At 41.2% G+C, this 25,445-nt stretch overlaps 1 protein-coding gene across 1 annotated transcript in view; it reads left to right on the top strand.

Annotated features, from left to right (window-relative positions):
* The first annotated feature begins 5,109 nt into the window (after nt 1-5,109).
* Nucleotides 5,110-25,445, top strand: part of LOC121618700 (synaptotagmin-14-like) — a 35,392-nt gene continuing 15,056 nt past the window's right edge. Inside the window, 4 exon segments of the mRNA XM_041954255.1 lie at nt 5,110-5,174; nt 5,176-5,207; nt 17,555-17,602; nt 24,350-24,502. Coding sequence (XP_041810189.1) covers nt 5,110-5,174; nt 5,176-5,207; nt 17,555-17,602; nt 24,350-24,502 — 298 coding nt within the window.

Raw genomic sequence — 25,445 nt, forward strand, 5'->3', positions numbered from 1 at the left:
CTAACATGCTATGTAACTAATGTTGTGCAGTCTGTGGTTTTGTTAAATTGCCTTAAAAGTAACTTAAACAATCCAGTCACACTCATTTTTGGTATCAGTATGTCCAACAAGTGAGAGTTTATAAAACATCTGTTCCTAACCCGGGGGTCAGGACCCTTACAAGCAGTCATTAGATGAACCATCCTGGTGAGACAACAAGCATGTCCCAGCCTTGTTCATCTCCTTTTAGTGTCCCTGGAAACATTTTCCGTTGTTGTCTGTGCTACTTGCAGCATTTGTGCATTTGACTTTTATCACTGTGCAGCATTTTTCTGTGCTGTGCATGAGCATTTTCATTTGTTTTGTCTGTTGCATTTGTCTTTTCTCAGTTGCAGTTCACTGAGCTCTGAGGGACAGCACAGTTTTACTTTTTAAGGCCACTGAAAATGATTTATGATCTTTATGAGAGAATCTGGGAGGGGAAATCACAACTTAGATAGATATTTAACCTATGACAAGAAGTCGCAAGGAGATTTTGGTTCAAATTCAAGCAAAACTGTCCAGAGACAAAGGGATGTCTTCATGTTTAATGATGCAGCCGCAGAGTTTAGCCAATGAGACGTTAAAGACACCTCAGAATGTTGACGGGAGAGATCAGATGTCACTTTTTAGAAGTCTGAACTTCATTAAGCTGATTAGTCTCACAGTTTGCAGCATGTCAGTAAGTGCACAAGGATCAGACATCGTTTTGCTGCTCTCATAAGGTGAGGATGCTGTGCATTACCAAAGCGTAATGATTTCCTGCCCTCCCTGTGCATCGTGAGGCTTTTATCAGCCATCACGCTCTTCTATTTGACAGCGTCCATGTATAGGTAATGTTATTGAAACTGCGTGTCAGATTATACCACACAGCCTTTTTCACATAGTAACGGATGTGTATCTGTGTATCCCAAGTATAAGTATACAATCTCCTGTGTAAATCCCACTGGAAAAGCATGTCACATACTGTAATACACGGCTCTGTTTGAATATGAGGATTCTAAAATTAGAGGCACAATGCGGTGAGGATACAGAGATGTGTGTGTTACACATGCATGGATTGGGTAACACTGGCCCATGTTTCTGACAGGGAATCACAAGGTGAAGCTGCTGCAGCTGCTGTGTGTATCCATGGCAACATGATGACGGCATAGGAGTGTAAATTGGATCTCAAAATGAAACTTAATGGCTTTTATAATTCTATTGAAACAACAGGTTCATGCAAACATTAATACAATAGAACAGCTGCATGTTTTCAGAGGGCTGAAAGAATGCACTGATATACTTTATACAATGGACTGTGTATTTACATTATAGGCATTTGGTTGTGAAGATAAGCAGGCAGTAGTATTTTTCTGACTTAGCAATAGCGGGATAATTACATTTTGATTAGACTGAAATGAATGAAGGTCTAATGAACCTCAGCAGGAAATGGGGTGACTGCAGAAGCACAGAGAGCGATTTAGATCAGGCTGGAATAAATACAGTGCACTGAACGAGATAAAGGAATTACAAGATGACACATGCAGGTAATACGTAGTGTTTGTGTTGTATCATTAATGCAAAACGCAGTTTCAAGGAGAGCAAAGGTGAAAACCAGGACACAGAGGTCGTACTAGCTTTTTTCCCCAGGTAACATATCGAGGTGTGCAGCTTGTAGGATTGGACGCACAATATAAAGCGAGTCATATTAGAATATGTTACCTCCAGTGGAAGCACAGCAGCTCTGGAAAACAACATGGTGAGCACTGAACAGATACTCTCAATGATGTCTGCTGCCTGCTGTATGAATATTTAATTCCTGTGCTCTATTTAATACTTGACCTTTAAAATTCACACTACAGGGAAGCAAATCACTGTCACATGCTTTTACATTCCTATATAACATCTTTTCTTATTGATCAGAGCATTTCAGGAGTTACACTGTGAAGCAGCGTATGCTTTTGTTTTACTTCTCTTAGCGACTTCCTTCGACTCCAAAAATCTTTTCAACAACTCCCATAAAAGGTCCACGATGATGGTTTTCTTCCTGTGCGACTGACGACTGTCAGCGAGGCGAGTGTGGGAAGAGGCTCTTGTTCTTTAGTTCTGAGGGGCCGACACAAACACTTACTGTTAATTTCCAGAGCGGTGGCCTGTTCTCAGGAATCAGAGCCCTGCTGCTTTCTTTTCCAGCCATCAGCAATCAGGAGATGATTAACGGCTAAGGTAGTGGGTGAACCATCAGCACTGAGTCACACGAAGCCGGAGTGTGAACCACGACTGTAGAAACCTGGAAACTTCCTTCAAGTGCATCTTGAAAAACATAACTGAAAATAATGGCTTCAGAAATGCAAAGATGTTCCATTGCTGCTGTTTTGAGCAATAACTGGCTTTAAGCTTTCTTGAGATTTCATGAAAGAAGAAGAAGTCCATAAAAGGAATATGCCTTGTATCTGGGAGGTATCACAAAAGTTGAGTTTAGTCAAACTAAGACAAATGATTAAGATGTATAAGCATCGAATGAGTATATTATCATCGAATGTTACTAAACCTACCTAAATGATCTTTTCTGTTGCCTGGGCTGCTGTGTGTATTTGCATTTAGATAGCTTCATTATTTATCTGTATTAGCATACGCTACTATTATCAGCTAATTGGGCTTAAATATGTAGCTAACTTGAGTTTTGGGTTTGCAAAACCAACTTACATTATTAGGATAAAGGATATTAAGACAGATAGGAGGATATGTTATGTGATATCACAAAAGCTGGTTTGAGTTGGTACAACAAAATATTAAGAATGTTTGGCATCTTGTAAGCATGTCACTATCTTAAATGCCAGCGATGATTATGATCTCTGTTAGACTAGGAAAAAGGGCCGGAGCTGCAGCCACCGTATGTGCCAGTTGTTCTGAGTGCTTAATTCTTGTGATGTTGTTTGCCCATTTGAATATCATGATGTCATACTGAACTGTCAGATAGCCTTTCTCACAGTTACTGTTGATACACCACCAAATCTTAAACATATAAATAAATATTCTGGCAATATACAACAAAGTGTTCCCCCGAACGTTAAATGTATCATGCACATTTTTACAGCAGTGGATTGCAAATAATCCAGAAAGTCAGTTAAAATCCTCTTTCTGTGCACTTTAAAATATTTTTTTTAACTGTTGTAAAAGAAGTTTAACGATAATTAATCTCTTGCTGTTCACAGGCACCGTTCCTACAGCTTTTAAAACCGCTTAAATTTAAACCCCTGCACAGATTGTTCTGTCATCTCTGACTACTAATCAATCTCCAACCTGCCTCTTCGGAAAAAGTTTTTTAACAGCTAAATGCTTTTCTCTGTGACAACAGTGTGCTTGAATATTTCCAGTGTGGTTTTAGAGCCCAGCACAGTACAGAACCAGATCTAGTCAAAGTTGTGAATGACCTCAGACTGAACACTAATGAGAAAAGGTTGTCTGAGCTGGTTCTGGTAGATCTCAGTACTGCATTTGTTACTGTAGAACATAACATCCGGCTGGATAGACAAACACTAGGTCAGCCTCTTAGGCACAGTTTCTAAATGGTTCAGGCTTTACTTAACTGGTCAATTTTCTGTGGCTATGGATGAGCTCTTGTCTGACAAAATAGACCTGACATGTGGTGTCCCACAGGGCCCTATCTCAGGCCCAGTTATTTTCAGTCTGTGTATGTTACATGTATGTTACCACTCAGCAATAGTATTCGAAATCGCAAAATCAAATTCCCATAATTATGCAGATGATATATATCTGGTAACTCAAATGATTACAGTTCTATCAACTTGATTGCATGCATCTCTCAAGTCTGTTGATGACTCAACTTCTTACCACTAAATCAAGACAAACCTGAGCTCTGAGTAACTGGAGCAAAAGATGAGAGAGAGAAACTGTCTGACCAGCTAAAATTATTTGCACAAAGCACCAAGGAACAGGTCAAAAACCTTGGTGTTATCATTGAGTCTAAGCTAAATTTTGAGCATCACATTAGAAACGTGAATAAGAGTCCTTCTACCATGTAAGACATTGACAGAGACAGACCATCTCTCTCGCAGGGAGACATGGAAAAGTTAATACGTTTTTATCTCCAGCAGGCTGGACTTTTGTAATGCTCTTTAGTCGTGTGCACGTGTTTTCATGAAAACCAGATGGAGAGTCTACATTGCTCCAATCTTAAATATTTACACTGATTGCCTGTCTGTCACAGTATTCAAAATAAAATGAATGTGTTGATTTTAAAATCAGAATTTAAAATCTGAATGGCTTTGCCCAGCCTTATCTGAGTGACATGGTTAAGACATACAGCACTTAGCTCTCTTGATTGTCCCTGAGGACATAACTGAAAGGCACAGAGAGGCAACCTTTGTTAATAATGCCCCAAACCTCTGAACTGCAGCCTGCCTGAAGGTCCTCTATTGCTTTCTCCTTATTTTTTATTGCTGATGGTTGTTTCATCCTTTCTAAACCTGCTTTTTTTTGTGTAATTATCTTTTTTTTGTTTTATCATAAACACTATGGTTAGATATATATATAGATGGGCAAATAGGCAACAACAAGAATTACAAAATGTATATGTATCCTATGTAAATAAGGTATTTTACGCCTAGGTTATCTGCATTTTATGCTTAAATTATGCTATATAAATACAATTGATTATAGCTGTTAATACTAATATGATTATGATAATCATTTTGGACAGCATAATAATGTGTCTAAGGCAACTTAAATTAACTTCCCAGTTGATTAACGCATATTATTAAAACGCATATTATTAGCATCCTGCTACTACAGCTAAATTAGCTACATGGTATTACTAAATAGCATTAGCATCTAATGGAGTCTTTAATAGATATTAGCTGAACTTAATTAACTTTTGCCTTGGCTAAACTACATTATTAAGCTACACAGATGTAGTCAGCTTCACGTACTACGAAACAAATAATTTGCTGGGCTGTAAAAATGTTTGTTTGTGTGTGTTCAGCCTGATGTAGCATGTCTTATGTGTACGGGTCACTCATTTGTAGCTACAGCGCTGGTTTCAGACAGCCAGCTTCCTCCCCGGTGTTTCATGGACTGTACCACCCCATGAATCCCCCCCGTCTCTCACGCTCGCAGTGGGCCGCTCCCCCTTCTTCACCGCTCGCTTTAGTGGAAGCCAAAACAGAGCATCATGGCGATTGATGGTAAGTAGGCCAATAACGTCTCTCCTCTGCTTGTAATTAACTTCCTCTCGCAATAATACATGTCAGAGCTGGACTCTTCAAACTGAAAAGCAAATGATTTGGGGGGGAATGAGGCTCGCTTTTGCTGTTTGCACAAGTTTTTTCTTCTTGCTGTTTCTGTGAATTTTGCTTCGCTGTGTGTGAGAGTAGGGGAGGCAGAGATGAATCTTGAAGCGGGAGTCGGCGTGTTTGTGTCGGCGGTGCTGAAAGGACAGCTCCGCTCGGTCCGCTCCGGGTTCAGCGGAGAGGGGCTGGAAACGTGTCCGCCGCTCGTGTCTCGGCTCCGGCTGAAGTCGGCGGCTCGTTGTGTCGCCTCGCCTCATGTCTGTACTTTACAACTCGGGTGAACGGAGATGAGGTCTGAGGTTTCATTCAGTGGCCGCAGAGAGAGTGAAACTGTGCCAAGTTTTAGACCAGCACAGAATGCTTTGGAAAGCTCTGGCCCAGCTTCTGAATATCCAAAAGTTCAGCTTAAGGTTACTGTATTATAAAACGTCCCGGCGTATATTATCTTGCATTAAACTCTGCTGTTGTCCCCTGCCTGAGTGTTTCTGGGCTGCACTGAGCAGATATGTGCTTTTACTCCTCACCTTTCTCTGCTTATATAACTTTGCAGCTTTGTAAGCAGCTTTGGTGCTTATTTGATCTGTTTGAATATCATAATGCCCTCAGCGGTACAATACTGCACTTTAAATGTAGCTGGCAATAGGCCATCGCTAAGCTCTGTGATAAATGACCTGCTTTGCAATAATAGAGTGGCAGCCCTTTTTCCTTTTCAGTCAAAACGAAAAGCTGTGCTTATGGGGAATATATAGTGGATTAGTCATTATGAAGTATGAGATAACACACATGTAACATGATTAGTGATCACCATAAATCGAAATATGGAAATATGGCTAAATAAGAGACATCATCTTTATATGCTGTTGTCCTTGGGATGTTTTACAGAATAAATCAGTGTCAGCGCTTTAGTTGGTCTGTTCTATAATCGGGTTTAAAAATACTGAATTCACTCCGCAAGATTACATTCGTTTTTTCATGTAGGATTATTACACAGTATGTTTCTTCTTAGGTGCCACGGTCAAACCTGCTCATGTGTTTCATGCCTTTATTAATTCATGGACAGTAGAGAGGTGACACAAGATGAGGGGAGAGACATGGAAAATGACTTAGAACGAAGTTTCCCCGCCAGAATTGAATAGGGAATGTTGTAATCGCACTGTACGACATGCGTTTGAACCACTAGGCCAATAGGACGCTGCAAACCTGTCAAAGTTTAAGGTCTTCACCAGTATTTGGAGGAAGAAGAAAAATATTAGGCCACGAGGAATACAGGACAGCAGGGTTCACCTCCAGAAACCAGAATCATCCAGTAAACTAGGCAAATAGACCAACCACCATGCAGGGCCTCGGGCTTTGCTAATAAGACTAAACATATCATCAAATCATCAAGAGAAAAAGAAAATGAATTGAATGCCACTCACACCTAGAGTTAGATGTCTGAACAGGAGCGTTTTATAACCACAAATTCAAGTTCAAAATTTCACTCTTAATGAACCACAACTCAGACCATGAAACAATCAGAAGTTTACAAGTGGCTTTACCTCCTCATTACTTGATCTCGCCCTGCCTCGTCTCCAGCACTCCTCCAGTTAATCAGACAGCCACACCTCGCCTGGGTTAGATGCTCGTTCTACCCCGCCCACTGACCTCAACTTCCCGCCACATTAGTCAGCAAATTGACACTTCCTGAAAGGCCGTGATTATGGCGGCCCCCGTCAGCGATATTTCAGCGGAGCTAGTTGGCTCCTCTGAGATTTATGCGGCAGCTGTGGGGCTGACTGACACCTGCAGCACCCAGAGGCAGGGCCGTCAACACCGGTGGGAGGCTATGTTTCTGTCTGTACTTGTGATGTTAGGTTGGATGAACATCATGAGGTGCCACAAAAACAGGAACAAGTTGTTCCTGCCTGACATTTTAGAGCAAAGTATTCATCGGGATTTTAAGATGTTTCATTGTGGTCGCATGAATCATCGTTTGCAAGTAATTATGCTGTTAAAAGGTGCTATTATTTAGAGTGCAACTTGTTTTGTTTAAAGTTCACATGCCTGTCAGTTAGACTGCAGACGGTTCCTATGCCGACCCAGCATATACATACAAGAAGAGAGAAGAGCTGCAACTAGCTTTTACTTTCATTCTCGATAAAGATTATATCTACTCTTCCTGTTAATCAATTCCTCATTCACTAGATGGAATTAAAAAAAACAATAGTGAAAAAAATGGGCATCACAATTTGTCAGAGTTCAACATGGCTCCCAGTTTGTTTGTTGCCCACAGAGAAGCAGCAAATTTTCTCACATTTGAGAAGCTGGAACAACAGATTGTTTGGCACTTTTGCTTGGAAAACCGAAAGGATTAATTGATTATCAAAATAATTGCTGATTATTTTCCAGTGAATCAACTAATCCATTAATCAGCTTATCGCTTAGCTCTAAAGCGGAGTTTGCAAAATGATTTATAATATGTACATGATTAGGAGATAAAAGAAGGAAACATGACGGAAAGAAACTGAAAAATGGCAAATGGATGAATGATTAATGTTCGATTTTTCAGCATTTCCTCTTAGTTTGAGGCAGCAGCTTCAAGTGTGACCCACAAATTCTAGCTTTCTTGTTGCCCCAGAGCTCAGAATTTAGCAGCTACTTAGAGACTTTATTAATGTATTCAAAGACAGTCAGTCGTGTGATCGAGTGTGTTTATGTTGCTAATTCAGATTGTGCTTCCTCTCTGAATCATCTTCTTAAAAGTACCCTTATTAAAGCGTGCCGCCTTAAATACCAAATATATCAGAGCCCCTTAAGCTTCTTAATTGGATACACACAGCAGGCTCTCTGTAAAAAGATCACTCAGTCTCTTAACTAAGCTTGTGTACATGAAAGCTTTTTTTGTTAATTAAGTGACTGCAATGGAAATTAAAGTAAGGAAAAATGCAAATTCAGATTTTAGTAGACTGTAAACGAACATCCTAATTCGTTTAAAGACGGAGGATTTTACAAAAATCAGGATTTTCTTTTACATGTTTTTGGCGGTACTGGTGTATTGTGTGTGGTTCCAGTGCTCGACCCTGGGACGGAGCGCCATGCATCAGCTCCGGTGACAAGCTGTAGACAGATCGACTGCAGGCCCAAATGGATTTCACATATCCCGGTTAAGCCCGGTTTTCTGGCCTGCAGATCGAACGCAGTCCGACTCCCCTCACTTGGTATTCTCAGTGTGTGTGGCGTGCATGAAGCCTTGTCTAGTCCTGAGCTGAAGCCAAGTACGGAGTAGGCAGCCCAGGAGGTGTTCAGCTGTGGAAATATGATATGTTGAAATTACAATGTACAGCAGCGGAGAAACTCTTCATCCTGACACGTTGACAGTATCTTTCAAATCTTATTGAAAAGCCTGCGCTGTCGTCTGTCCTGGGCTGCTTTTGTCAAACAGTTCAGCTAAACCCAGTGAGAAATATATGGTCGTGTTAGTGGTAGATCACATATGTTGTTTAGACTGACAGAAAAACAAACAGTACACGGTTTTCTCGAAACATTAAGACCGCGTCTTCCATGAACCCTGATGCTTCTTGTCAAGGATTTCTCTGCTTCTCTCCCCTCCTCCTCCTTGGCATGGCTCTGTTTGTTTTGGAGAGCGAGAAACAGGATATGAGGCGATAATGGCCCATATGTCTTTGGACCATTTGAGCTAACGTTTGCTATGAGACACTGCAACTGGAATAGAGCAATGCATTACTTTCTAAGTGAAATCACGTGAACCCGCTCCAGTTGTGGGCCATAAGTCAAACCAGGAGATTTCAGTGTCACACGAGCTAAAAGGCAGTGAAGGGGCTGCCATTCTTTACAGTGACCATTTTGGTAATTTACAATACTGATAATTAAAGCTGCTATATTCAATATTGTATATTAACGTAATGTATAATGTCAACAGTGTAGCTTGTGCTGACGAACCCACAGAGAATTATAACCTGACTGTGCAGCTCTGAGGAGCGTTTTATCATCTTTCAGCCCATTGTTTTGGTTCTGCGGCTGGCAGTTTAACAGTTTTGGTTCAGCCTCGCTGCTCTTCATCATCATCTCCAGCTGCAGGCGTCTGTTTTCAGAGAAAAGGCTCTGGTAAATCCACTCTACACTACCTGCTCAGCTCTAAACAGCAGCCAGACGAACGCAGCGACTAGCCAGTGGCCACAGTGGAGTGATTAGCGGCTAACGAGACAGATATTTCCAGCAGGAGTTAGTGGAGACTAAACAGAGCTAAAATTAGTGTCAGGTGGCCAGAAATACGACTCTAAACAAATGCTAGTGTTGCTCTTCGCCAGCTCAATGTGTAAAGAGGCGATTGTTTCCTAACTTAATAAGGCAGCAATATGTCAAAGGCTTTATTTTCTTCTTGTGGCAGAGTTGGTCCAAGGGGCCAAATTTTATAATTAATGAGGTAATGAGTTGTTCGTTTTATGTATTTAAGACAGAGATGAGAGCTACATGTGTGAAAAGGTCAGCAGGATTAGCAGAGTTTTTAGTGTTGGATGATGGATATTGTCTGCAGAATCTATAAAACTGATGAACCTTGATGGATGACTTGATCTCCTGTTGAATTGTCGACACAGACCTCATTCTTTAGCGCAGTTTTAGGCTCTACTCTTTAACTGTATGTTCACTAATGTTCCTCAGAGGATTGCTCCCAGCGCTGTCCTCCTCCAGACCTCAGAGGTTTGATCTGCTGAGGTTTTGATGAGCACACACATACACTCATACAGTGCTATTAACCCATGGGCACACTAAAATGGATTGCACATCCACTGCACTGACTCATCTTCAGCAACATTTTTGCCGTGTATTACATTATTCTGTCGTCTCAGGCCTTGTTGTCCGGTTGAGACAAAGCCAGGGATTTGTCACTTGGGGGATTGTTGTGCAGTTTACTTATTGATCAGCTTTCCAGTGGACACATGGCCGGGGAGGCTGGGGGTTGAATTGCAAGAAAACAGAGGGACATTCTGAGCTCAGAGAAAATTAGTTAAAATGCATATTTCTCATGTTTTCTTTTACTCCTGCGTCATTGTCTGCCAGCTTGTTTGCAGGCTCAGGCTATTATCAACTTCACAGCATTTTTTATTAATTTTCTGCTTCTAAATTGGGTATATGTGGATTTGTCAGATCTAGAAATAGGGTATCAGCTGCAATACTTTGTGAATGTGTTCTCATGGCCCAGGACTGTGGATGGTGCTGGTATTACAGGGTAACACTTAGCTGTGACTTCCCTCAGTTCTCAGTGTCCTCACGAGAATGCAGCAGCATATGTGGTGCAGATGTAGTCTGAGGAGACTGTTGCTGCTTGGCAAACTTACAGCTGAACTGTCGGGTAAGCTGGCTAATCTTTGACGTACTGTATCCTCCACTTGCTAATTGGCTTATCTGGAGCTTACCCTGAACTCGCTCTCTCGTGCCTTTCATTATGACAACACAAGCGTGTTTCATGAGCAACCTGATGGAACACAAACCTTCCCCCTGCCTGTTTCTACAAAGAGGCTGAGTGAGTTTCACGCAAATGTCTGCTGACAAGGAAGGCGTTTCAAGAATCAATGTGAATCAACATGAAGTAAAACAAACTGATCCTCTGTCACTGTCCTATTGATAAGAATGAAGACCAGGGTACGTTTAGCCAGCTTAGTTCCCCACGTTCAGTCCATTAGGAAATAATTCCTGCATGCCTACTTTAAATTAGGCCATTAATGTTAATGCTACACTAATTAATCAATTTATAGTCACAATAGATCGAATGACATCAAACTCATAGTGAGAAACCCACAGAGAAAGGGCTAATCGTCAAACTCTGCAGTCCACTTCAGTTTTACGTGGCGTTGTAGCATCTTTCAGCTCATTTTTTTGGTTTTACAATCCATGACTCTACTGTTTTCATTCACTCTCACCGTTCTCTTTAGTTTTTTTCCTGATGCAACAGGTTTGTAGCAATCTCACCGCATGCTGCTTGCCCAGCACCAAGTTAGCTAGCCAACATAATGGAGCAGCAAATAGGCAGCAGCATCTTCGTAACGTGATAGTATGTCAGTTTCGTGTTTACAGCTCATTCCACTGCCCACCAAAAAAATCAATTAATGCAGCTTTAAAGTTCATTTTAGAAGACTTGTTACAGACTATGCTGCTTGAGTTTGAAAACTTAATGGGGGCAACACCACAAGTTTGTGTCCCTGAGTTCCTTTCTACCACAGCATGTTCTCTCCACTGACCTCAAACAATCAAATATCTCTGTCAGGTCAATTTCTTCATCCCAACTTTCTGTGTCACGGCCTCAGTCCATCCTTCCCTCCTGAACCCAGACGTTAGCCTCGGCAGTCTGATTCGAGGGGGCAGGCGGAGGAGATTCCTTTAACAAAACTGGGACAAATCCTAAAAATGCTGCCAGCCTGGCCCCAGACGTCTGCATGAGGCGAGACTGAGGCCACAGACTTCACCTCGATTTAGGTTGCAGGAGTGAGACTAGCTCCCCGGTGAAGCCAAAGCTGAGAAACAAGAGCTCAGAAACTGCACATATTGATCACAACTGGTGTTTCAAATTGATTTCTTTCTGACTCAAGAAGAGATCATGTGAACCTCTCCAGACACTGACAAGGTTTTAAGAACCAGTACTCTCTGTTCAGCACACTCTCAAAGGCGTTACAAACGAGGAGCACTTAATGCACTACTCCTCAGAAAGTATTCCTCTCTGCTCAGTCTGCATTATCCTGCGACATGGAATTTTAGGTTGGCCAGATTTTTGTTCTGCCAATTTCTCTAGAGGGATGTAATTATTATCTCATTTGGCTTTGATACAGGGTGTTTTTTTTTCTGGATAATCTTGTCCATCTTCCCCGAGAGGCCTCAAATCAGCATTTGTCAGCAAGGGTATTTGATTGACATCAAGATGTTAAAGAGTTCGCTATAGTTACTGCCAGTGGTGGAATGTAATTACGTACATTTACTTAAGTGCTGTACTTATGTACACATTTGAGGTACTTGTACTTTAACCCAGTATTCCCATTTTCTGCTACACTAAACTTCTACTCTACTACATCTCGGAGGCAACTACATTTATTAATTATCCGTCATAATCTGAGCCTGGCGGCCAGGGTACCACAGTGCGCAGGAAGTCAGTCAATTATGGGAACTTGGTACCCAAGGATCATTTTGCATCTTTGCAATACAATTAAATAGTTTTTGCTTTTGGCCTGTGGCCCACCATTAAGTGTGGGCACCCCTGACACATGCAGCAGTCCTCCCCAACACCTGTAAACACACTTTGGTGTGTAAACTTGGTGGAGCGTCCCTTTAAGAGTCACTGACTCCTGTGTTTGGAGAGGCCATGCAAAGACCCAGCTGATTAGCTTTTGCAACAACTTGCCTGCAGTAGGCATTAATTAGTATAATTTAGCTCTCTGTTCATATTTCCACGTGTTTATGACGAGCATGTTAATGCATAAATGTTTTCCCATTAATGTATGTGCTTATTAAGCTAATTAGCAGTTGCAAATATCTTTTTAATTACATATCTAGGTAATTAAGGTGACACATTAAGAGCCGGCTGTTTTGTCTTGAAAAGAAATGGAAGTCTGAAGTTCTGTAGTCGATCCTGTGACTATAACAAAACCAGAGAGAGGTCTACCAGTTGACCAGCTTTGAAGTGTCAGTAGTAGAATACAGTGGCATGAAATGGCCTCTTTGGTAACGACGGCTACACAGAAGATTTCGGCGCTGGTTAAAGGCACTCCGCTCAAGAATGTATGATAAACGGGAGAGACATCGCTTGTGGTGTGATATGAGCAACCAGCACAGTGCACCGTACTCAAGAGCACATGCAAGGAAACGTTATTTTTGACAAGTATGGTGTGTGGTGAGTGAAAGAGGAGCGAAAGAGCGCAGAGAGCTTCCTCCCACACGCAGCTGCTGTATTGATCTGCTGGACACCAGCTCGGCTCTCAGCTCCTCGCTTGGCAGCAAAGATTTTCAGACGGTCTTGTCATGTAGTGGCTCAACTTCCTTCGGTAGCTGTGTTTATACGCGGTAACATGGCTACCTGCCACACACTATTTTATGTCTTACCGAGGTTTGTATTTACGTGAACCTTTGATGTCTTATGACAGGTTTCCTGTGGCCGTTAGTGAACCAAATATTTCCTGAGGCTTTTGAGCAACAGTAGGTTACTTTCTTATACAAGGAAAACCAAATTGTGCTGATTTATATCGCTGTAGCAGTAGTAGCACAGATGGCAGCGATTGAAAGTAAAGAAAGATGACGGTACCTTCCCACAAAGTCTGTTTAGTGTGCGACTAAGAACAAGGCAGCTTAAAGTCATACAGCTTTACTTGAGTTAGAAGATTTTGTCTGTTTACTGTGTAAGCAGGGGCAGACATTGTTTTGTGTCATATTTTTTCACTACTTTTTACACTTGACAGTCCATTAGTATGCGTGAATGTTATGAATATGACTCATTCTTTCCCATGGCCACATACCCAGGTTTGATTTGACTTGCTGATTTTTTCAAGAAGTAAAATATTGAGCTGCTCAGTAGAAAATACATTAAAAATACAGTAAATGTTAGAGTCAGTTTTGTCGAGGTAGAGTCAGTCTCTTTATTCAGAGCTGGAGACACTACTATCATTCATGTGGTAGCAAAAACTCTGCAAGTTCTACAAAATCAGTTTATTGATCAGATCCACCCGAGAGCATCAGTGACATGAAGACTTTCAGCTGTTGTTCTGTTCTGATGGTTATTTTCATTAGCTGTTAATCTGCTTTTTGTTTTCTCAATAATCAATCTGTTTTTCAGTCTGCAACATTTTCCATAATTTCCCACAACCCAAGATTACATAATACCATAACAGCCCACAACCCAAAGATACTGTGTTTATAACCAAAACAGAAAGAAGAAAGAATTTCTCTTTTGATCAACTTATTGATTAATTAGCCAGTTGCTGCGGCTGTAGGTCTCTTGTTTATGATGGACGGACTGAAAGGAACAGACGAAAAAGGCAGCGCTCACTCACTAAATCTGAGTTTGTCTGTTGGATCGTTTCAAAATGAAAGCCTAAATCAATTCTTAAGGTTTTAAATTGTTTCAATAATAATAATCAATCAATTAATCAACTTGATTGATTGAAATGCTGTTTAAGTTTTGTATGAACAGCATGTAAAATTCGTTTCCATTTCATTTTTCTACTGTATGCTGAACAGATGGAGTCTGTTCTATTAAAGGTGGTAAAACAGCTTTTATTTCTGATCTTTAAATATATTTCTGATTCTTTGCTGCCAATTAGATTGAAAGAATTTTTGTCTTGTTAAGGTTTGGTCAGATAAACCAGGAATAGATTGTCTCCACGTGTCCATGACTGGTTCCTTATGCAGTTCAGACGTTAGCTTGATATGGAAAATGACACGAGGGAAAGTTCACCTGTCACTATGACCGAGACCCCGCTGTGACACCATTAGTTTCAGCGCTGTCACACGTTGGTTCGTGTTAGAGCTGTACAGGAGTGTCACAGCCGATGGCAGCCGCAGCTATTTGGAACCTGGACCTGTAGGCAGATCCCAGAGGCAGCCGCAGAGCTCAGAGACTGGGAGGCCTTCACAAGTGTGAGTAATAGTTCTGAATTACAGTCACTGTCTGGAAGCCCGTCTGGTATAGAAAACCACCGTGAGCTCTTTGTAGAGGTCGCCTGTCTGAATAACAGCATCGAAGCGTCTTCAGCTCATGATATGCCGAAGCTCCGGTGGACACTCATCACCCCTGCGGTCGCCACCCTTGGGTCCAGGCCACTGAGCTGTCACAATGCCTCGATGATCTCGCTGAGGAAACCACCAGCAGACATTGCTCTTAATGCCGGCTCTGAAATGATGCAGAAGAAAATGGATTCTCTAATTCTTGAATATTAGTTTCTTTATTGATTTGTAAAAGAAAGAAATTCTTTGGTCCATCAGGTTCAGACTTAAATATCTCAGCAGCTCTTTAATGGATCGCCCTGAAATTTTGTGTAGATGTTGTAATGACTTTTGTGATCCCTTGTCTTTTGCTGTAGGGCCAACATGAGGTACTATTGAATTGATGATGAATTGTAATAAGTTTGATGATAGTGCCACTGTCGGGCCAAAATTTGTCCTTTGTGACCGAGTTCACTCACTCTCAGCCCCAGTTTTGCTTTGTATGAAATGCTAAACAAGCATGCTAACATGTTAAACTAAGATGGCGAACTTGATGAGCAACATACCTGCTAAACATCGGCATGTTTGCGTTGTCATTTTGAACATGCGATCATGCTTGCGTTCGCATTTAGCTCAAAGCGTCGCTGAACTTACAGCCTCACAGGACTGCCAGCATGGCTGACGACTTCAGTCAGATGACGCCTGCTCCTGTTTTCATTGGAAGGTCCGAGAAGTTCAGGTTCATACAATAATGTTGATTTCAGGTACTGTCAGTAGGTGTTCAAGGTGGATGAAAGTCCTGGCAGGTCCCACAATCCATGAAGAAATGACTGTAAGATATGACCAGCAAGTGGACCACGACAATAAACACAGCTAAAGCCCAAATTCCCTTCAGATGAGACAGCAGCAGGGTCAGCTCACCTGAAGCTCTGCTTGCATGGTGGTCATTTGCAGATCTTACATTTCCCTTCAGTGGTTTGCACATGTCTGCATAGATTTGAATGTGAGTGAATCCCTCACCCATCACTGACTGGTAACAGATCCACCCCTCATCCAAGTTTATCACAGTTTATATGAATTAATATAAATAAAATATCAGCATACAGTGCAAACATCAAATACAGTACAAGTATATCTCCAAAATGCAGCCATCAGTCTTGTGTTTGCTTTTTTTATGTAATCATCACATGAAACTGATGCAAGAGTGCATGGATGCTGCCAAGATCTGTGCTAAGATTGGAAGAGACCTTCTGCATCCAGAATTTGCCCATAGTTAAGGATCAGTGAGCTGCACCGGCTTTAAAACAATGCTTTCTGGAGTCAGATCACACAACAACATCCCTTTCCCACCTGCATTTTACTCAAACACTTCCACCATCGAGCCAGCCGGTTGCATTCAAATGGAATCTGAGGCTGTTTGAAAAATACCTCAGGCCTTTATCTCTCCTGCCTGGTGCAGATCCCACTGACGATGAAAAAAACCCTCCACAAACAGCCACACAAAGATGCACAATCAAGGAGACAAGATTTTATCATGCTGTGGGTTTTCTAAATGTCAGGGAAGCTGAAGAATGACAAACAGCTTTTGATGAATGCTCTGGTTTGCCAGGGGATCACCCTGGCAGAGGAAATATATATATATATATATATATATATATATATATATATATATATATACGTATAGTCTTTCAGCATTTTGTTAGTCAAAGGGGAAAGAAAATGGCTATGATTGTGTTTTTAGTTTTGTTTTATCCAGTATCTTTAGGAGATGATAAACTTAGCTTAGCACAAAGACTGGAGGCAGAGGGAAACAGCTAGCTGTAAATTATTATTTTTTTCTGTTTCAATGTCAGATTTCTATAAAAGCTTAAAGGTGCCGGTAGGTAGATTTTGTTACTGGGGCGGGTGCTGCTTCCAGTTTTGTGCTAAGCTAACCGGCTGCTGGCTGAAGTGTCAGATCTAATGGACAGATATCAGAGTGGCATTATTTTTTTTCATCTAATTCTCAGCAACAAAGTGAATCTATTTCCCAGGAGGACGACCCATTCATTTAAGGGCTCGTCTTCCCTCCCTTTAGTTTATTTTACTGAGGGTAGAGATGGTTTTCTGAAAATACATTCAGAACAACTGTGTTGTGTTTGAAGTGCTGTATAAATGCAGTTATTTTAAGAGCTGGAGAGAACAGTTTGGAGGTGGGGTAGATGTGAGAACTGAGGTAAAGGAGAAAAAAGAGGTTATGTACACCTAACAAGGCTGGGACAGGTAATTATTGCTGTGAATGAGTGTGTGAGGTGTGTTCTAGTTAAAATAGGTTCTTCACACACTCAGCCTCTGAACAGGAACTGCTTGTCACAGTATATGTTGATAAAAAGCAAAGCTTGTACACTGACCACCACATACCATCCAGTCTCTGTCGGTGTCTTGTATCTGTGTTGTTCTTGTCTTTTTCTGTGAATTTGTCTAAATGTTCCAGCATATTTGAATGTGTATCCATGATTTTTGTTTTGTCTTTCGCTCCCTCCATCATGCTGTGGCTCATTGAAACTGCATTGTCTTTCCAGGTGGGGAGCGTAACTGTGGAGTACATGAGCTGATCTGCGTCAGAAAAGGTAGGGCAGATCAGAGCTCCACCTTCCTCACCGGCATCTATCACAGTTATTGTTAACACTCGTCCTTGTTCTCCTGTTCCACTGTGTTCGGGTCGTGCTGCCTTCACTGTCGCTGGCCTATGCTTGTTCTGTTCTATGTGCTCACTGCTTGTGTTCATTGTTTTTCTAGAACAACTGGAAATGTGTAAATTAACTTCACAAGCACCTACATTTGAGTTGGAGTGTAAAAAAAGGACTTTTAGGCATGAAAGATTGCTTTATTCCTCATGTACATATTTGCTAGGTTGACTATGCTGTAGTCAGGGATGATCAGATTGGGGCTATTTCATCTTAAAGTGTGGTATAAATAATTAATTTTGATTGTGTATGCTAATTACAGTTTTGGTAGAGATCTCAAAGTGCAAGACAAAATATGTGTACACAATTTTTGGTAACACATACAGCCAGCAAATTACAGTGTAATGTTTGGTACATAACCATGAAAAACTCTACTTGAAGGTACAAGGAAAAATTACAGGCAATAAAAAGCTGATAAATTTGTGTTAAGGAGGGACTTAGAAAGAAGTTAGTCTTGACTGATGACAGGATACAGACAGGGGATGAGCAGGTTTTTGAATTTATGCAAATCAATGAAAAGGAGCCATACTGTGTGTGGCATTTTTACTTGAATGTAAAAACTGATATGTTCAGTCTCTTGCCACATCATTATACTGTATGTTAGACAGTGATATTAATGATAATAATACAAATAATAAAAGGAAGAAAGTTTGTTTCTCAGGTATAAATTTGGCACCATAACTGTTTATGATATGATGAATAATAACACTAGCTTTGATTGTCTTGTTGGTGATACATTCAACCCCTAAACAACTTCACTGTTCCCCAGTATTTTAAGAACATCCACATATTGTAACTATTCCATCACTGTAAAGGTACGACCTCTACAAAGGTTTAGCCTAATGTTTTGTTCCCCAGAAAAAAGAACGTACACACTATTAACAATAAATAAGTAATCGGTTTACAATGTCATGTCCCAGAATCTCTTTTTCTGTAACAGTGATACTGGTGACCAGCTAATTTTATAGCGATGTTGGCATATTGACACTGCTAACCCATTTGACCCCTTTTCTGTCTTGTTACATAACAACAATTACTGGACCTAATAATTGTTTAGCAGGTACTTACCCTGTAATTTATTATGTCCTCTCTTCTTCCCCAGTATTTATTCATTCCCTGTATTGCACTGTCATTTGTAGGCTGTAATCTGAAGTGTTACTATTACACTATTGTGGATTTCTGTGAGTTAATTCAGTACAGAAGACCTAAATGGACACACAACACTCCACATTACGAGTAATTCTCAAGCTATAATGTGTAACATTTACATAAAGCACATTCGTTCTTCTTCTAACCATGACACAGAAGTGAGTCTACGTGATTTGCTGTTGAGGTGAATGCATGTGTTGAAGGTCGTGGCGTCGCAGCTGTAAAGTTGTGTAAGAAACCAGGCTGGTTTGTTGCATGTTTGGCGAGAGCACTCAGTGCCTCTCTTTGCCATGACAGCGTTCATATTCTGGATGGAGATGACTCTCTTTCCAACCAAAAACACACAAGCGCAAGTAGATTCAGAGGGTGCTTATCACAGAGTGCGAGCTGGCTGAATGGCCTGGTTGTGTAAGTGTGTGTGTGTTTCGTAATTTGGGTTATCCCATTTGTTTTTTTTTGTGGTTGTTGAAGGCTGATTCCAGAGGTGTGTGTTTGCGTGCGTGGACGGGCTTGTGGCTACACAGTCAGCGTTGCGCTTCAGCGCTGTCTGAACATGTGTGGGAGTGTGTATGGGAGTGCTGGTGAGAGTGCTTATGGTCTGCCTGTGGAGCGTGTGGGTGTCTTTGTGGTTTTGAGATGGTTTTTGTGCTTTTTGACATTCAACATGGCAACTGTTTCCATGCAGACAGAACGAAGCAAAGACAACAGACGTGCCACAGTGAATATTTGTCAACAGTGACAATAAAGCACTTTAACTTGCAGGACTCTGACTAAAACACACCTACATTTGTTTTCCAGTTATGTGCAGCAGCTTTTCCTTATTCTACACTATTTAATATTCATATACAAATGCTATAAAAAATACCTTCCTTAGCTCCCATCATCTAAAGCTAAAACTGACATCATCCAACATCTATCCATCTATTTTTTTAGGCACATACCTGAGTCGGTGTCACCATGGCAACAAGGTCATCTTGAGCAGCCCAGATGTCCTTTTCCCCAGCAACGTCCTTTTGCTCCTCCTGGGGGATCTCTGTGTGCTCCCAGGGCATTGTGGGAGATGTAGTTCTTTCAGTATGCCCTGTGTCTTACCACCCTGTGTTGAAGAGTGACAAATAAGAAGGTCACAAGCTCTCGCTGTCATTGTTGGTTCAAACAAATCGTCCTCTGGCCAATCGTCATTCTAGCTATCTGTGGGCTTTTTTCTTCAAATAACAAGCGTAGGTGTGTCTTTGATTGTCTGGATCAGGATGACAAAATGATAAACATGCTCGTTATTGGTTTGCAGCTTTGTGGCCCCTGTAGTTTCATCTCAGACCAACATGATAACTGTCAGATCCAGTCAAGGTCACCCAGTTCAAGCCAGAGATGAGGAATTAATGCTTCAAATAGAAGGGATAAGACTACCTGCGGCTTCTGTTTGGTATATAACCAACTGGTTAATCACTCATATCTAGTTTCTACCCTCAAACTGAGCGATGCAAATCAGTTGTTGCACCAGATGAATATCGACCTGCGTTGCCTGCACTATAGCTGACCACCACCACCAAGGACACCTGCTGATTTGTCATTTTCTTACTTGCATCATAAACCCTTTCAGGTTATCAATAAGCACAACATAACATTGGCATATTTTTCAGGTTTTTAAAATGATTGAGTGGCGTCCTCCCTCAGCTTACTGTCCTCATGTTAATCATCATGTGGAATCTGTCTGTCAGTCTCCTGCAGTTATTCTGCTGTACTGAATTTTAAATATCTCTGTCCAGGAAACAGAGTTTGAAAAATCCACTCCGAACTCTAACTTTAAAGAAAGTGACTCTCACAAACGTGTGTGTGGTACATTTTATAACCATTACAAGGTCCCCACATTTTCCCACATTATTATTCTGTGAGCTTCTTGTGTAACAAAGTCTGTTACTGTTTAATCTTCCTGTGAGTCATCGCTCAGACCCCCACACATTATCTAAGGGCTGTGCTCTGTATGTTAATGGAATACAGTAGATTTGGTTAAAGAAGTCATATTAGCTAAAACTGAACATACACTGTATGTGTGGCTGCATTGTTCTCTGTTGTTCCTTACTCACAAATTTACAGTAAATTGCCCTATTATTTGTCTGTGTATCTTATTTATAGTCAAAACATCTTGACTGATTTATTTAATCAACATCATTTGTATTGAGTCTCATTTTTTAATTTATGAATTATTATGGCTGCAGCTTTGAATGCTAAATACAAGCAAGTTGAACTACAGGATGTAAGATGAGAGTCTAAATGCTTCAGGCATGTGTGGCATTTCTGCATTTGAATAGAGAGAATGAGAGAGCTTCGGTTTCATAAAATTAAACAGGAAAATGAGAAATAACATTAGACATCCTCCACCACGCATCGCCTACACTGTGTTACAGCATTTTTATTACAGGGTTGGCTACATGTCCAATGTTGGGGAGTAGAAGTGAGGAATGAAACCTGAATACAGAGTTTGTGTGTAAAGTAAAACAAAAAAAAACAATAGATACTGTAGTCTAAAGTGTAAAGAGAGAAACTGTCTGTAGGTTTCTGTGATTGAATCTTCTTTTCCCTGTTGGAGCCAGTTGGGGAATTATACAGAGCAGGATCCCGCTCCATCTGTGCTGTGAATAATTCAGTCAACAGTGAGAAGCTGCTACAGTGAAAGCAGACAGGCATTCCCATGGGAGGACGCCTCCTGCTCCCACCTCACCATGTGACCAAACACTGTGGGCTACCAACAGGCTCATTACAGCCCAGGCACTTTTCACAGAGAGGACCAGCATTTACTCCAAACATCTGGCACTTTTTACAAAAACTGAACATGTAGCATTCTTGTCTAGTTCTTCAGGCGTGAAAGAGCCAGTCTGGCTGTTAATACGTAACCTAGTTTAATCTAATTAAGCAGGTATATTTGTGCAAAACTAACACTTTACTACACTACTAATACATTTCGATTTGAAGCTTGGAGTGGATGAGCTCACACTATAACACACACTGGACATCATCCAGTTCTGTCTCATTTGCTTCATCCACTCTTTCCAGAGACATAATAAAGATTTAACAGACCAGAGTCCAGCTAACTGTTGCAGGCATTGTATTGGCATTATAAATAACAGAAAGCATCATCATCATCATCACCATCACTGATCCGAAAATAAGATGTCGCTTGTACACTTTGTGGCCAAATGAGCTCATTATCTTCCATCGGCATCAAGGCGCTCATTTGGTGTAATTGAACAAAATGGACTTTAAATGTAGTGATTTCTGTGTTGAAAGCTCAATTCATCACTTTAAATAGGCTCAGCAGTAATTTGAGGAGCGAACAATAAATTCTTTCTAATTACACTAAAAGATCTTATATGATCCCTTTTATCACTTCCTCTTCCTTATATGACCCTTCAGTGAATATTTGTACTCTTAAATATTGATTAATGCTAATCTAATGTAATTTTCTTTGAATTTCAACAGTTGATTTCTATGAATTATAAACAGGTAGAGGGTCACAAGGAGTAGTAAATGAGGAGTGTTACATGAGGAGTGTTAAATCTGTCGGCTTTTGGGCTTCTGAACGAAATGATGTCACAGGTTGCATTGTGGGAGTTGTTGTTTTTGGAGCATGCCCTGTACTAAAATTCCTGCCTCAGTTTTTGATCTTCGTTTTTAATCTCTCGCCCAACTTAATGGAAGTACTATATCAATATGATAGAGTATCTCTTTATGCAAGTATTTTAAATTCTAACTTCTTTGCATCCTAACTTTAAACATTGTTTGCTCAAGTGTAAATGGCCTGCAGTGGAGTCATCAGCAGTCAGATGCACATCCAGACTGCTGCGCAAGTTTGCTTTTTCTACCACAGACCTTGTGTGTCTGTATGCAGTGTTTGACAGTGAGCAGTGGTCCTTGGTGCATCCTGCATGTTACGCTGTGAATACAAACGTCCTCTGCAACACTGAGAAACAAGACTCAGTATTTCCCATTTCATGCCATAATGCACCACACGCTCTGTTTGCCTCCGTTCTGATCCTCCTTACTGACCACATGATGTGGACAATTTATCGTTATTCACAAAGAGACAATCATCCTGGATAAGCATTTGCAATGAGTCACTCTCAACAAAAATACCTTTGACAAAAATGGCATTAATGTAGGCCGTTTACTGCCACTGCACAGAATGGTTGTTGCCTCCCAGCTTCAGATCCAGTCTCTGTACAGCAGCTCTTACATGACAGCTGTTAGCACCGATGCTACGCTTGCTTCACACACAGATACGCATGAGACTAACATCGTTTTGCACCCCTCTCTAGCATGCTTCATCTCAACATATCTTCATTATGCTGTTAAATTTCCCTCAAAGTGACATTTTAATATTATGGAGCAGCTTGTGAACAGTCAGTGACCTACTCATCTTCTGATTGCAACAAATTATTTTGCCAGTGCAAAATGTCAAATGGCGATGGCAGTCCGGCTCCTGAACTGTGGTTTGAAAGGTTTGAAATAGTTTGGAGAGGTTGAGCACAAAGATGTGAAGATCATTTGATTGCTCAGAAGCCACAAGGTCGATCCACTACCAGAAACGTTACGTTCTGATAGCTAAGACATAAAGTCTCCCCTGTGGCAGCACCTGATGATGACATGCCACCTCCATGCAGGTGCTGGAAAGTCACGTGTGAGTGGGAGGTCATACTGCTGACTCCTCCTGATTGGCTCATTCTGGTTTTAAAAACCACAAGTGCTGATGTGTGGCACTCACATCAGCACATGCGGCGTAAAGGCACAGTGTTGCCTTTAATGAGTTCTGATTTGCATCTGGAGTCTGGAGTGATGTTGCACCTGAACCTGTTGGTATGGCAACGGACCGCCTGTGTCGCTCTCAAAATGTTTTCTGTCTTGTCTGGCACCTTTCAATCTACCTGCCTCTGTCTCTCTCATCTGTCTTGAAGTGATGTTTAGAAAGTGGGTGATATGAATTTTTATTAATGTGTCACCTCAGGAAAACCAAACCAATGCACTTAGACTGCTCTCAGAGTCACTCTCAAAGGTGCATTTGTGTATTGCAATAAAAATATGAATTTTGCCAGCATTAAAACTGACGCTCTGTTTCCTGCTGCACTGGCAGGAATATGATGGTTTGTTTCATGGCCAAAAGGGAGTTGTTTATAGACATGAGAGTCGTATCGAGCCTCTTATCTAACTCTCAGCGAAGTGAGAAGTGCATAAACAGTTTTCTCAAAATGTCAAACTTGCTTGCTTTAATTAGCAACAGAGATAGGGGCACATCCTCTTTGTCACTGGAAGCAGTGGAGTGTATTAGCAATGTATTTTCATTGTGACAAACAAATTCAGTAGCAATACCATTAGCATTAGAGGCTAATCGTCTTGACCAGAGTCTCATTTGTTTACCAAAATGATTTTGTGTGTTAAAATAAAAAATGCCAGACAGCAGCGACTTTAACTTGAGTTTCTGTGTCTCAGTTTCTCCAGAGGTGCTGGGGTTTCTGACAGCCATCGGCCTCTTCATCATCCTCATGACCCTCCTCTTCTGGTACCTCAACAACAAGCTGGCACTAGAGAACCCAGGGAGCCTTCAGTGCCTTGATGACTTCAGGAAAAAAACAGAGCTGCAAGGTGGGTCTGCGTTTACGTATCTGTGCTTCAGTGCTCAAGGCTTCGAGGCACATTTCACCATGATTACTTCTACAAATCTTGGATGCTTTTTTTACAACGTAAAAGTACATCTAATGCCCCAGAAAAATGCATTTTTCATACATTTAGTAGAGTTTGGACGGGTTTCAACCAATGCTGCTGGACCCAATCGTGAACATTGTGTCTGTGGTCATGCATATATCTCAGTCCACTGTTTTACGTTTTTGAGTTTAGGCGAGATATGTTCCCCAATCATGTGACTACTGAGGGCAGCACTGATAATTTACTATGTTCACATTTTATCAAAAGCACATGCACTTAAATGAAAAATGCCACCAAAATTTAAACAATGCGTAAATGAAAGGATTTATGCATTTATGTAGGACTTTCAGCTGAGGAGACAGATCTGGAACTATACAACTATAACTATGGGACCCTTATTCCCACACGATTCCCTTCTCATTGTTCAGATATTGATCCCTGGGCTCCACCCAAGTCCTAGGAAAGCCATTTGTGTCGCCCAGCCACTCTGTAAAATTATGGGCCCATGCCACTGACTGCAGTGTGAGGCCTGACCTCTGCATGGGGACATTTTCCACTGGCACTGGCCTTTCTCAACCCATGAGGGGATTACTGTTGCTGACAGATGTAGGCCTGTTTACTTGTCATGTGTCCACTGGGCCTCAGAAGTTTAAAAGGTTGGTGGCCCCAGGGAGCCTGCACAGGGAGTTGGCTCCACCCTGAGAAGCCACCTGGTAAACACTCAGTTAAAAACAAATGGAGGCAGTATGAGATGGTGAGGCGATTTACGCACAATGACTACTTTTCATTGTGTGAAATTATAATACAATCTTTTCTACTGTCCATTCTGTGTCAAAACTGCTGCCTTTTAGAATGACAATGTTTTATTCTTTATGCTCTACAG

This window comes from Chelmon rostratus, chromosome 15 (assembly GCF_017976325.1).
Source record: "Chelmon rostratus isolate fCheRos1 chromosome 15, fCheRos1.pri, whole genome shotgun sequence".
Lineage (NCBI taxonomy): Eukaryota > Metazoa > Chordata > Actinopteri > Chaetodontiformes > Chaetodontidae > Chelmon > Chelmon rostratus.